Genomic DNA, 15,376 nt, shown 5'->3' with positions numbered 1-15,376 from the left:
TTAAATTATAGGGCCAATAACGCAGAACTTTTATGCTGAAAATGGCCTTAGCAATAACAGAATTTCAAGTTTAAAAATGAGGAAAAAATGAGGGAAAGCATTTTAGTGACAATGACTGTATTTAATCCCAGGGCTCCTGGCTCAAGCCTGACTGTCTTATTCACAGAAGACACTGCAGAAATGGCTTAGGCAACTTACTTCATTTGACAAGGCCCAGAAACGGTGACTTTCCCAACATCCTGCAGAAAATTAACACCAGAGTCTGGGTCTCCTGATGCCAACACTGTTCCATGTAATGCTCCATGCTGCCCCAAGTTTTCATTTCCCAGATGGATGAGAATTCTAGGTTAACAGATGTGCACTGCCATGGGATACTAGAGAGTGTAGACTTCCAGGATGCAGCACGTAAAATGCACTTGAAGGTGCCCTCTCTGTTCCACCATAGACCTCATTAATCAATTTCCACCTTAAGATCTACCTTCATAAATCACGCCTGCTTTCTTCAGCCCAAATTTATAATTCTCTGTTCTGACTGATAATTATAATCTCACCCACTCAAATTAGAATCTCATTATATATTCCTTGTCTTATTTTCAAATACACAAGTCCTATCTAATGTACTAGATTGGTTAACTGTTTGAGAAAAAGGGCAATCTCTTGCGCTTTCTTTTTATTTTCTACAATCCCCAGCACACTGCTGACATATAACAGGCTCTCAAGAAATACATGGTGCTTGTGTGAGACTCTGAATGTTCCTTACTTATGTATGGATTCATTCATATATTCATTGTCCTCCTAGAATGTAAATTCCACCAGGCCAAGGACTTGCCTATTTGTCAACCACCATATTCCCGGTGTCTACTAAAGCAGTTTTTGGTATACAGTAGGTACTTAATTAATAACGACTAAATAAATGAATAATTATTCAGCGCTTTCTAAGAACCACGCATTGGTCAAGGTACTTATTTTTACCTATTATTTTACCTACTACCTATTATCTATCTTCCTCTTCTAGGGAGTGACTCATTCATTGAAGGAAGGAACTCATACTTAGGGTGACTGATATGTGATGTTTTAATAACTGGATAACAGAAGGGTCTATAGAGCCCTATATTTGTTCTCCAGACACATACTTTATGCCTAAGCAGACCCATCGATATATAATTATAGTGGCAGGTCAGTTCTATAATACACATCAATGAACAGGGATTTTGAAAATAAAGAAGATCTTCTTAGCCTTACCTGAGCTTGTCAACAGAGAACATGACATATAACTTCTGTTAAGCAAATTAAAGCGTTCTGAAAAAACGCTTTGCTCACCGAAAGACCAAGAGGACTATGAGAGCAAAGAGAGACTAATTGCACTTGAGCTTTACTCACCCTCAGCCACATCATCGTCCACAGTTAGCTTAAGGCTTTTCCCTCTCCGCACCACCCGAACGGTGTGCCATTCATTGTCGTTGAGCTTCTGCCCCGCATACAGGGTCTCAGGTCCTTTGCCTAAGGACGGTGGTAAGTGCCAAAGTTAGAATCATTCTAAAAAGTAGTGCTCACGGCATCAGTCACTAAAGCCACACTGGTGCACATGACCTAGCAATATTTAAGGAACCACATCCCTTCCCGAAGCCCGTCCAGTTTCACTGATCCAACAGGATACTCTATAAGAGTTTCCAAGTGCAAAAGTTTCAATTCAAACATAACAGTGACGAAGTAATGAAAGAAATAAGTGCCCTCCTTCATCTATAGACACAAGCTTTAAATGGCACTGGCACTAAGGGAACATTTACAGAAAACAGTTACCAGTTGTCATTTTGTTTCCCAAAGTCTGAGATTTCAGATGAATTTCTTGAAGATACAGGAAATTCACCATACATTTTTTAAAACATTTGGTCATTTGGGCATAATACACCAGTCTGGCTTTTGGAGAGTATCCACCCAATTGGATGAGAAAAGAGCTCTGTAATGAAGGCTCTTAACTTGACATTTCCATTAACCCTTGGCCATATCAGTGGCCATATAAATCACGATAGTAATCATCACAACGATAATAATACCATTATAAATAATGCTCCTGAAGGGAATGTGAGGGCCCCTGAATTATCTCATTGTTCATCATACTCCAAAAAGATCCAAAGACCTAAAAACTGAAATAATGTAAAATTCCAACACTGAATTTGTTCATGTCAAAAGAATATTCAGTAGAACATGTCACCAAATAAAGGAATAAAGCAAGTTGTCTCAAAAGATTCATGCTCAAGATGCTTGAGATGATGTTCAAATGCACCCTAGGGTGAATCGGGTGCAATAAGGAATTCTAGTAGTTAGGAGCAAAAGCTGGCAAGATAGACTCTGAGACATTAAAACAATTTGGCTAGTAATGGGGGAAGGAATGTCATGTTTCACTCAATAATGAACTGAGATGTAATTTCAAAAGACAAAGAAGACTGCATAGAATGAGATAACTTAGACCAAATTCGTACTCTTATATGGACAGCTGAGCCCATGAAGAAAGATGCTTCTTAAATTTTGTGAATTAATCAATCAATATATGGAAAGCCCTATCTCGGGAAATAAACTGAAAAAAAATGAAATATTAATGGAGCAATAAACCCCTATGGATATTGTGCATCTGAAATACTTCAAAAGACCACACACTTGGCTCCAACATAAAAGAACACAGAGCCAGGTACATAGTGCATGTGTTAATGAGTACTTGTTGAATAATTGAGGTCTAATAGGGCTTTATGTCTTTGGATGTGACCGAATAAGGTCAATATATATTTATGTAAGTGATTTTGAAAGCTTTATTATGAAGCTTTTACTAGCCACTCTCCCTTCTCTTCTATTCCCAAGACTGAAGGTATATATACTGTTTAAGGAAGAAGATAAGAAAGAGTATACTTGGGTAGAGATCTTTCAAAGTAGGTAATTTAAAGTTCTACCCTTTAATTTTGAGTAATTAGTATTCCTATTAAATGCTGGTTATGAAAGTTATAATAGCAGTTGAAGTCTGGGGTGATTTTATTCTAATACATATATTTATATTCAAAGGGGAAAGGTTTCTTTTCTTTTCATTTTCTTTTTCTTTCTTTCTTTTTTTTTTTTTTTTTTGGAAAAGTCTCTTTTAATTACAGTATATTCAGCAGATGATTCACCAAATGCAACCTAAATTCACAAGAATCCTGAGAATTCAGTGAAGAAACCTTAGAGTGGACCAAATATCTCCCAAATTGGGTAATGGTGCCATGATATCAATAAATCTTAGGGGAAAAAAAATTCAATAATACACCAATCTTAGCCTCTCTTCTTGAGTGTGCCTGTCTCTAATATTATCTAAAATGTATATATTATGATGTAAAATGTATACATTACAATTATACATTATAACATGTACATTTCAACTCACTAGCTAGCACCATTCGTTAAAGTCAGATCTAAGATTAATATAACGATAGCCTTTACAAGAGCAAATTGTGTGAGCATTGGGAGAAAATGGACCACATCACGTGAGTACTTTGAAACAAGAACAGATGTTCTCAGAAGAAACAAATCTGTCTTTGTTTTTTTTTTTAATGTTTTTATCCTCTTTATTCTACATGCAAATGTTTCTATAAGAAAGAAGAAAGCAAAGAAAGATGTGGAAAATATTGGCTATGGAAGCAGAACTGTTACAAGTACAAACTCTTAAAACACCTATAGGTGGCATCTGTTCTTTAGGCAATTTTTGTACATCACTTAGTTTTTATGATTGGGGACGAGATGAAAGGAAGAAATACTAACACAAACACAGTCAGTTTAAGACATTGCTACATTAGTGCCACATTAGCCACTGAGATGCAAAACAAGCTTTGCCTCAGTCCAGTGTTTTAAATGCTGCTGATATCCTATGGAACTTCAGCTCTTCTGGTTTGTTGAAATGACCATTATGGCCATATTAAAACAAAAATATTTAATGGTCCATTTGACTTTAAAGCTTTGGGATGCGATGGTCTATGACCAAAAATGTGAAAAAATAAATAAATCATAACAGAAACCATTCGCGACCCACTTCCTGGTTACATTTGATACCTCTAACCTCAATATTCTTACTGTAAATGAAGAAAAAAAGATTCATCAGCATCTCATTAAAATGTCAGGGAAATGAGTATTATTCAATATTTATTTTCAAGGAATAAATACAGAAATCTCAGTGAGCTTCTGGAAAACTTCTGATACCAAAAGTGGAGTTTATCTTTAGTCAAGCCAAAAGCTCAATTCATTCCAAGAGAAGGAAAGTGATGTTTAAACTCAGCTGGAAACATAGCTGAATAGAGAGGAAGAGCAGATCTAATTTGTAGCCTGAGCATAAAACTGGACTGATAAGTGATGCAAGAAGCAGACACAAGTTAAAAGTCAAAAGATACAAATGGTTATGTTTAAAAGCAGGAAGATCTAGTCTAGGAAAGACTTCTCTGGCAGATTCAAGCACAAAGCCAGTGAAAAAGCATCAGTAAAACAATGAATGTAAAAAGTCTGCCCTATAAATCAAGGGTGGTCCAGATAAGAAGGAGAAACTTTTTTCTTTTTAAGTTAGAATTTAAAATGGAACTGGTAGGAACTTAAAGCAATAGCAAGAACGACAAAACTCAAAGCCATCAATTGTCCTGCATCGCCCTTTTTCTTTTTAGTAGCTAGAGGTATAATCTGCAATTAGTTACGTGCTGGATGAATGTAGTAGATGAATGATTCCTTCTTTTATAGTTTAAGCAGTAAAGACTAATCACAAAAAAATCCCTTTGATTCCCTTTAATAATCTGTTTAGATTATCACTGTTAGATCTAAATACAGAAAACTTATTCGACCCTCTCTAGTTGAATTTCCCAGGTAATGACACCTGTGTCTGGAGTTAAGAAGCACAATCACGGTTGAGTATCGCCAGGATGCAGATGGCTGTAGAAATGCAGTGCTGAATTGTTCACCATTGTAGAACCAAGGGCCTTTCAACAAATCCTCTGGGTAACATCACCTACATGCCACGCTTGATCTAGTCTCACTGCAAAATCATTTAGCATCATCTCTTTTAGTTAAGGCTTGTCTCACAGAAAATGGTCTAATTCTCTGATGAACAGGGTGTAGAGAATGAGGCATCCCAGATGAGGGACACAGACTAGATTGTTTTTTTTTTTTTTTTTTTAACCTATCCCACAGAAATCTTATGGAAGTCCTATTTCTTTAAGGAGCCAGAACTAATAATAAAATCTAAATGAAAAATGATGAGAAAGCACTTTTTGAAAGAAAAATCATTGCTGATTGATGAGAAGATGATACTCAGAAGTTAGCAGATGGTTGGTTCCCTGTTTCAGCAGTTAGGGAATGGGAGTATGTGGTGGAAACACACATCTGTGCATTATTAAAGGCACACACCTTAACAAGGTGAACTCTGGATTTTAATTGTTTCAAATGTATCTATCTATCTATAGCAGAATGTTCATATTCATGATTTTTTAAATTCCCCCCAGGAGCAATATAACCAGAAAAACTACAAGATATACTCCTCCCCGTTCCCCCCGCCCAATATACATTAGTTTGTTAGCAGACTTCTAAGACCTGACCAAACCAACTAACCCAGATGGTTTTGCTCATATGCAGGGAGTAGAAATTCCTTCCATCTGTCACAAAGTGCTATTTCCAAGAATAGGTGGGTAACATTTGGAAACTTTTTTTTCCTTGCGGGGGTGGGGTGGGGGGACAGCAATTAAGGAGCAGCACCTCTACCGTAATCACTTTGCTTTACCTGAACATCTTTCTATTGGCGCAAGAAGGAAAAGGAACAATAACTTGCTTCCCTTTGGAAAAAGGGATTTATGTTTCACATAAATCAAAATTTCTACGATACATAAGAGTATGAAATTCTCGCCCTTAGAAAGGCATAGTGATGACACATCTAAATGATATGGTAAATAAATACTCAAAACGAATGTCCGTGTTAGGTTTAAAGAACACCAAAAATATTTAAAAAGAGAAAACTTACCTTCGTTTCCACCGGCACCTTAGGGTAGCTGTGACTAACATTCTACTAAGCCTGCCGCAGCATTTATTTTCTGTCTTCCTACCCAGAGAGAATCGGTTAGGCAAGTAGAAGCAGGAGGGATGAGGACAAAAGAATGGAAGTAAAGACTAAGGAGCGTGACAGGGAGATAGAAAAGAAGCATTTTATTTTCTGTGCAAAAATATTTCAGGTTCTGGTTTTCTTGTTGACCACAGAAAGGTAGAGGTGTTTTATTTTTATAAACTTTTTGGTTTCCAAAGCACTCATTTTCTTTGAAAAACTTTTTAAATCGTATTTACTCAATCAGTCAGTTTGCTGTAACATTTCAAAGAGCACATTTCATTCTCACTGGAGTTCTCAAGTCTCGGGAAGAGCTGTCATCCTTCCTATAATAGATATGAAAAGCATAGGAAACCCTCCTCTACGCAGCTTCCCAGCGAGGTGTGATAAAGACAGGTGACCCAGTTACTCAGCCCGAGCACGTGAATCTTCCTGGAGGACCTGCTTCTAGTTAAACCTCACGAGAAACACCAGCAATATTTATCGAGCTTGAATAATGAAATGTACCATCAAGCCTGCCACACATAACTTGCTCTACCGTGGGCTGCCCACCCTTTCCCTATGGTTCATCCTCTGCTCCGCTCTCCCAGGTGCTACTGGAGTGCTGCTACTCACCTCCAGTGGTGTAGCACAGAGACAAGCTATTCGTATATTTAAGAAACTGAGCATCGGCATAGGGCCAGGCACCTTCTAGGGCAGAAGATGAAGACAGGTCCCTGCTCTTACACAACTTACAGTCTAGACTGAGGTGGGAGAGGACAGAGGGCAATACACAAATTAAAGAATATGAGATATTCTTGATTTCTATGAAGAAAAGAAAATAGGGTAATACGATGAAAAGTAACTGGAGTGGGGAGCGGGAATAGAGGATTGGCTACTTTATAGAATATTTCTCGAAAGGCCAATCTGTGGTTGATTTCTCGATTCTGGCTCTGCCTGCCTGGTGAGATGGTCAGAGGAGGCTTCTCTGAGGGGGTACATTTAAGAAGAAGCCCAGCATATAAATATCGGAGGGGACGGTAACAGCAAGAGCGGAAGCCCAGAAGGAGGTTGGCAAGTCAGAGGAACGAAAAAAAAAAAAGCCCATCATGGCTGGAGCTTGCGCCCAAGGGAGAGAGTGTGGGAGGAAAGAAGATGGAGGAGTAGGCAGAGCCCAGACTACAAGAGGCCCTCCACGACATGGTACAGAGACCCGGATGCAACTGGAAGCCACTGGGATGTTTTAAGCAAGGGGACCATATGATATCATTTAAGTTTTAAAAATCATTCTGGTTGCTATGGATGCACTACGCCAAAAAAAAAAAGGCCAATTATGGAAACAAGGAGCTGTTCTGGGAAGCTGCTAAAAGCAGGAAGTGAAAGTGACCAGGACTAAGGAGGTAGCGTAGTGATGGAAGTGTGAGATTTGCATGTATTTTAGAAGTGGGGTCAACAGGGCTGGAGACTGGTTTAAGGGATGAAGTGGGAAAGAAGGAAAGAAAAGAATCAGTGGTTCATCGTAGGTTTGGTCTGAGAGCCTGGGTGGATGGAAGCACCCTCAACTGAGAAGGGAATGATTCCTGAAAAAGTAAGGCATGACTAACCCATAAGCTGGGGGAGCTGACTGCTACTTGCGTCTTTCCCACCTAGTAGCAGAGACACTCAGTACCATCTCCTGGCAGCTTCCTACAGCTGAGAAGTGTGACTCAAAGTTCACGGCTTGCATGATTCTTAGAACAGTGTTAATTTGCACCTTGGGCCACCACTGTCTACTAATGATACAAGGTTATTGGTTCTTGTCTCTCTCCTCCCTCCCTCCCTCCCTCTCTCTTCTACCTTTCTTCCCTTCCTTCTTTTCCTTCATTCCTTGCCTCCCTCCCTCTCTCCCTTTCTTTCTTTTTTTCCTGCTTGGTTTCAGTTATGTGCTCCAGCCCATGCCTTGGGACTGGAACAAGGAGAGCCCCTAACATTACAAAGCAAACCCTGCCAGACCATTCAATAGTATCTTTAAATTGTGATCACTGTGCAAAATGAACCTATTCATCTCAGCTGGGAGACTGGAGCATCTCAATTTTGAAATGGAATGAATCCAGGGCAGATATATCTCTCAAAGAACAAATGACTCCACAAAAGATGAGAAAGAATCTTGTCCCTAATTTACTGCCAAATCTCTACCTTAAATCATAAATTTACAGCATTGCTTAACATGGTGAGCTGAGGACAATCTCAAGCTTTCTTATGATAATCTCTCCCCATGAAGCCACTTTTCAAGAACTGAGGGCAATTTGCTCCAGGATAGGCAGAAAGATGATTTTGTGAAAATTAATTCTACTCTTGTTTAAATATAACTCTAAAACATACTAATACTTTCCCACCATTGTCATGATATAATTAATACAAATTAGGCTTCCTTTGATGATATAAAATGTTACTGTACCATGCGGTCTTTTTGACTATGTGATCTTATTGTTTAGCACTAAAGACACACACACACACACACAATTTTAAAGACGACAGAGATTGAGCTACAGAGATTTTAACCAGAATATGCACTAGAACCCACTCCTCTTAATAAATTTTCAATTTATGTCTGATTCCTTGTGAATTGACCCTTTTGTCATAAAAATAAAAATGTCTAAATATGAATTTAAAGGTTTAGTTAATTAATCTTAATAATTAATATTTTGCTTTAAATGAGAATTAAGAAGCATAATACATCGTCCGTTAGTCTTTATATATATATATACACACACACATATATTTTCATACCTTCTCTACCTCCATCCATCCCTTCTCAGCCTTCTCTGCACTGCCCCACCCACCTCCACCCCCAGCTGGAAGTGTACAGCTCTCCAGTAATTCAGCTGTACTTTTTGTAAATCATCACTCTGAACCTTGTATTGCAGATTGTTAAAAAAAATATATTCATTTCCTCCACGTCTATGCCCTTTGGGGAAAACGAACATGCTACCCTTCTAACCCCTGAAGACTAAGCAGAACACCTAACACCGAGAAGGTGCTCAACATAACTAGGAAAAAAAAAAAAAAAACTAAGGAGAGAATAAATAGAATTGAATGAATTAAATAAAAAATTAGTAAATAGGTTGAGGGAGGGAGAAGAGCTAGAAGAGAAGCAGAAGGGAGTTGAAAACTGTAATTTAGCAACAGATTGAATTAGGTCGATTTGGGAAGGTATTCAGTATAGTAATAAATACATATAATTGAATTAATAAGTGAATACATAGAATTGGATAAAAAAAATAAATTATAGAGAAAATTTGCTATGAGTGGATGAAGAAAAGGACGGGAGCAGAGGAGACCTCCACATTGCATTTTGGCAGCTAAGTGAATTAGGAGTTAATTCCTAATTCATTTTGGAGCTAAAAGACACCAGGCAGCAGATAAAAGTAAAATAAAGATACTACTTTTTGTTTTAAATATATTTTTCCCAGCCAGAAAAAAATACAGCTTTTTGAGAAACTAATATAAGGATGAAAGCAACATTTATAAAGAGATGCCAGTTCCTCTGAATACATAATGTTATTTAGTTTTGTAATTTGAAGCTGATATGGTTTACTGCAGCTTTACAAATAAAGAGGCAGAGCAAATCTCCACAGCCTGTCCCGGTCACGCGGCTATGGGTCTCAGTGCCCAGTCAGTCTGTCTGCAAAAATCTCTCCATTGTGCTCACTTATTCTCACAACTTTGTCATGGTTATGCAGCTGGGTTGTCCCAGTCTAGAGATGTGAGGAGGAATAAGGTGAGGCCAAGCAAAGGGCATGAAGTAAATGGGAGAATATGGCTAAATGTGAAACAGAAAATCTCATTTGAGGGGCTAACGAAAACTATTATCTGATTTTACATTAATTTTTAAAATTTATTTGTAAGACTGGGGCCAAGCCCTAACACATAGAACATACTAATAAAGCTAAAAGAAGTCAGAAGTTTATACTGGAGATGAAAGTGGAGGGTTACTACATCATACCTGTGTGCACCTGCAGCAGACACTTTGGATGCTCTCAGCCACGGCCCCTCAGCCAACCTTGGATGTCAGCCATGGAAGCTGAAGACCATTATTGTAAGCTCGCACAGTCTAACAGTCCCCACCTCAAGCAGGGCCAGCTCTCAGGCCTTCTCTAAAGTCATGGCTGCCTTTCCCGCCTGCATGCAAGAACAACCAAGTAGCGGGGAAGATGAGAGGAAGGCTGTCGAACAATGGGAGGGATGGAGCTAATGGATACATGCCCCAATCTCCTGTCATGTGAGTGGACGATTCTTGAAGGCATCCATTACAATACCCTCCTTCTCCCCCATGTCCGCATGACTCATGGCAGAAACCTTGACACTGGCGCTCACACTGGTGTTTCTTCCTTCACTGCTCATTCTCTCTGCTCCTGAACTCTCATTTCTGGGGCTCCCTCCCAAATAAACCACCTGACCCTAAGTTTTTGTCTCAGGCTCTGCTATCAAGGGAACTCAGATAAAAATGGCACTTATAGAGCAGTTGATCATTTCCTCCCTAGTAACTCAAACATTACAACAACCTTGTGAAGTAGGAAATATATCAATTGCCTCTGATGAGATGACTTTCCCAAGGTCACGAGGCGATTAAATCATGAAATTAAATCAAGATTCCAGACTTCTTGACTCCACAGGTAGGGCCCTTCCCATTAACCTATAGCTGCCTGAAGTCCACAAAGTCCAGAGAGGATGGGGAACGGTGGTCTCCGCTCACCATTAAAGGCAGACTGTATTGACCAAACTCGAAGTTGTGAAGAAGTGGCACAGGTCTCTGAGGACAATCACCGGGCTCTCCAGCGTGAGGTGCAACAGGGACCCACGAGGACCATGGAGGGCTTTTGAGGAGGTGAGATCACCGCCATACTTAATTAGCTTACATCTATTTGAGACAAAAGCCATGACGCATGGTCTCTGAATCCAAAGTTCCCTCAGGTTCTATGTTTCTAAACAATTACCATATCCCAGATGGGGAACTTTATTTTGGATACAAGCTACGATCATTGGGTTTTAAAAGTATCCCAAGACAGAGTTCTGTGAAATGGCATTTCTATATCAACTCCTATGTTTGCGGCACCTCCTTCCCAAAATAGAAAGTGCTAAATCTAAGGTAAGCATGGCAAAGAAGGGATACTTCCAGCCTATCTCCTTGGAGTGACAATTACAAGGTCTATCGGCTTATGAGACTGATGGTATTAGCTGATCATCCACTGTGGACAAAGGCAGTTCCCACACAGAATGGACCCGGTCGCCTGAGTGTACCCTCTTATCCTCTTAACATCTGGTTTGTGCAACTGGGGGATCCAGAAAGATGGATTAGCAGAACGATGACCTTATTTTGGTCCTAGTTCACTAAGATGATGATCCTTCTCCCTCTTAAAATAACATGTATGTAGGTTTTAAACATGAGAAATTATAGCTTTCCATCTCACTAGAAATATCATCTCTTTATGGTACCCACTAAAATAAAACTTGCAAGACAAGCACATAGAGAAAAAAGTTAAACCAGAATATCATCAAAAATAGATCAAGGGTATTTTAATTCAAATGTATTTGTCTCCCCTTAAGTAAGACTTAAATGAAACTGACCCCTAATGCATCAAACTTGGCCTTGGGTAAGGCATGCAAAATGGCTACCTTGGCAAACACGACTAATTTTCATACTCTATCTTACACCTTCATGCGATGGTTTGGATACAGCACGGTAGTGAACTTCAGACTGCTGACTGCTTTATCCATGCACCGTGAATTCCTGATTAGCTGGGGACACCAAGCAGAAGGAAACTGTTTCCATCAAACAGTGTGAAATCGCTACCTACTTCTGGCTCTATAAAGGAAGATGAGTTTAATTGGAAAGTTCAATACCTACGATAAAGGCACTGTGGATATTTCTGGGGGTACAAAGACAAAAAAGGCTAACTCACTGTAATCAAGGAGCCTGCAATCTACTGGGAGAGATAAAGAAATAAAAAATAGTTGCGTGGGAGAAATGGGTGCAGCGGTGTCCCTGGGTACCCTGCTTGTGGGCCACTTAGTCTGTCTGGAAATCTGAGTCATTAACTATTCTTTTCTCTTTACGTTTTTCATTCAGGACCATCATTTCTGTAGCCTTCTCAACTCTAAATAGCCCTGTCTTTGGCAAGCATGGTGGATTCTCAAAATTGAAGATTCTTCTCATGCCTGCATTAGACTCTGTTAATAATAGCTAAATGTGTATTTTACATATCAGACACCAGTCACCAGACACCATTCTGAGTCTTACCTATATTGATTAGTTTAATACTCACATCAATCCCACATGGTTACTATGGTATATTATTTTTGACAATATTTGCTGCCCCTTCCTATAAGCCTTTCACTTTAGAGGTCCATTGTTCATGGAGGATTATATTTCCTGTCCCATTTTGTCAGGTATTTTGTGTGGTTCTTGTCATGGCCAAAGAATTATGAGCAGAAGTGTCTTAGGTCACTTAGAAGGTTTAAGAGCCTCACCAGCTCTCTTTCTCCTTTGCTACAAACCTAAGATGTAACAGGTTGGGGCTGCTTCTATAGCTAGGGTCCAGAAATTAAAGAGGACATGAAACAGAGCTGCATTACTGTGCGTGGAAAATAAGATTCTGGTTTTTAAGGTCACTAAGATTACATGGAGGCATTTGTTACTGCAGCATAACCGAACCCAGCTGACTAATGCACAGGTCCTATTATTATCCACACTTTATACTTGAGGAAACTGAGGCAGAAAAAAGTTTAGTCAATTTTTCAAGGCCACATAAGTAGTAACTACTGGGATTTGAATCTGGGCAGTCTGGTTCTATTTTGCCCTTAACTACTACACTATACAGCCTCTATTTACCAAAGGATGAACCAACGGTGGCTAAAACATGAAAAGATTAATCCTCGCAGTAAAATATTCTACACATGCCCTATGGAAAAAATATAAAGCTAAATCAGTGTATACAATAGGCATCCCTTTAATTTCTGGGTGCATAAAAGACAAAGAAAGACAAAAAAGAAAAAGGCATCAAAATAAAATGGGTAAAGAGAAAAACAGAGAAAAATCATAAGGAAAAAACAGATTAAGAGAAATCTCAATATTTGTCAAATTGCTGAGAGGTAAATCTCTCTTCTGGAAAAACAGAACTCAAGATTTTATCTTTAAAATGCTGTCAGAACACAGAATATACAAAAGCGTTTAGTAGCACATATTTCAGAAGCATTAAATTGTTTTTTTTAATATACTTTCATAAAATAAACTCCTTTGTTTGCAATCTATATGGGATGACAAGTGGCATATCGCACCCAGGGGGATGCCATTTACATACCTGGAATGGTCCTGTCATTTTAACTTTCAGATTTTTCAGAGCTGGTAAGGAGTAATCTAGGTCAGTAGTTCTCACATTCTAAACTGAATAAGAAGCATCTATGGAAAAAGATAAACATTCAGATCCCAGGACTCTAGACTTTTTTTTGTCATTTGCCAACCTTTATTTTTCTCTTCAATTCTGTTTTCCTATTTTAATTTTTTCCAGGCTATCTCCTGCCATCTCTTATTTCCCCAGTCCTTTCTCCCCTCCAGTGTCTCTCCTAAGGTCGCCACCATCAGGTCCCTCAAGCCATTAAGCTGACAGTTACCGGACCCATCCCTTCTCCCTCACCTCCTGGGCGGCAGCCAGGCTGGGCAGCTCTGTTTCCTAAGTGTCGCCCGAAGGCATTCTCTCCATTAGATCCCACCCTACTGCACTGGCTCTGGCCTCTCCATTCTCACTTTAGGTATCGTCTAGTTGTGTTCTCAGTCTCCCTATCTACCAATCTTTCACCCGGCGGTCAGAATTATTATTCTTCAACAGAAATTTCTTCATGTCAGTTCCTTAAAATCCCCAAAGGCCACTAAGGGTCTAGGTACAATAAAAGCATACATACAGACCTTAGAGATTTGGTCCCAACATAAATTTTTATAACCTCACCTTTCATAACACATATAATTTTCCAACTACAGCAGACTGTACCAGGTTACTTCATCAGTTTAATCCTATGCACTCTGAGAATCTAAATCAAATATTGCCACATCGAAGCCCTTCCCACCAATTCTTTAAATCATTATAACTATTTCTTTCATCTGTACACTAGAGAACAAGAATAGTAGCTACTTCACAAGGTGTGTGAAGATTAATCAAGGTAATATGTGTAAAACATTTAATAGTGACTAGTGTCTGGTACATGCTAAGGGAACGTTATCAATTGTACTGATGGTTTAAATAACTTTCTCCCTACCATGCATGTGATTATGAAACCCACATTCAAGGCCTGGAAGAGAGGCCCATAGCAAAATGAAATTTCAACAGTATCCTATCATGGCAGATATCCTTAACTCTGTCGCATCACAAAACCAAACTGGAATATGACATCTGCAAGCAAAGAGATGGTTTTCACAGAAATTTCTTTCCTCTCTCTCTTCCTCCCTCTTCCCATTCCTCCTCCCTCCCTCCCTCTCTCTCTGTCCATGTTACTGGTTGAAAAAGAAACTGGTTGAAAAGAAATACCAAAAGACTTGTCTAAAGGCCGCCTACTATGGACGAAGCACTCCATTTTCTACGCCCCACTAAGTCTCATCGTTATCTAATGCTATACAATGTTAGATTTCTCATCCCCTTTCAGGGGAAAATACTGAGGCTCAGAGACTTTAAACAACATGAATACGGTCATTTAGGTTGAAAGTGGCAGAAACCAGATTGGAACTCATATCTTCATGACTCCAAAAGCAGTTTTTTACCTATACACCTCAATTTTTCCATGAGATAAATATTTGTATTAGTCAATACATTAGAACTTGAGATCAGTATCAGTGGCTAGTAAAATATTAGTCACAGATTTTAGAACTATTTTTCTTTTCTTTTCTTTTTTCTTTTTTTTTTTTTTACAATATATCCTTATCAGTAATTGAGAAGCAAAGATGATTTTAAAGACGTCCTCTCAAGATATTCATTTTTTGTTTCTTTTTATACATTACTGGGGATTATCTCCTATTCTGACATATTTGGTAGATTTTTAGGTACCAACCCAACTTGCAAAAATCATTTCAAATACATAATTCAGTGAACTTATTATTTCTTCTTCCTAAACCTTTAGTGTCTAACACATGGGCACCAGAAATTCTCTGGGTCTGAATCACTGGTTGCGGCTTCCATGGCTGGGGATAGAGGCTCAGTGTGAAGACAGAAGGAGTTGAGAGGCGGAGAAAGGGCTGCTGAAGGTCACAGAGAAGAGAAGACAGGGTAAATCAAGGATGAGACT

General features: G+C 38.9%; 1 protein-coding gene across 3 annotated transcripts in view; it reads right to left on the bottom strand.

Moving 5' to 3' along the window:
- Positions 1 to 15,376, bottom strand: part of NRXN3 (neurexin 3) — a 1,437,186-nt gene that overhangs the window by 755,955 nt on the left and 665,855 nt on the right. For all 3 annotated transcript variants that reach the window (XR_003044103.1, XM_025042053.1, XM_006925492.1), the window contains one exon: positions 1,381 to 1,500. Coding sequence is in view for 2 of the 3 variants with exons in the window: in XM_025042053.1 (XP_024897821.1) it covers positions 1,381 to 1,500 (120 nt within the window). In the remaining variant the exon portion in view is untranslated. The remainder of the gene's footprint in view (positions 1 to 1,380; positions 1,501 to 15,376) is intronic.

The sequence above is a fragment of the Pteropus alecto genome, unplaced genomic scaffold, assembly GCF_000325575.1.
Source record: "Pteropus alecto unplaced genomic scaffold, ASM32557v1 scaffold8, whole genome shotgun sequence".
Taxonomy (NCBI): domain Eukaryota; kingdom Metazoa; phylum Chordata; class Mammalia; order Chiroptera; family Pteropodidae; genus Pteropus; species Pteropus alecto.
The sequence above is the reverse complement of the archived record's forward strand: the minus strand, read 5'-3'. Positions and strand labels throughout refer to the sequence as shown.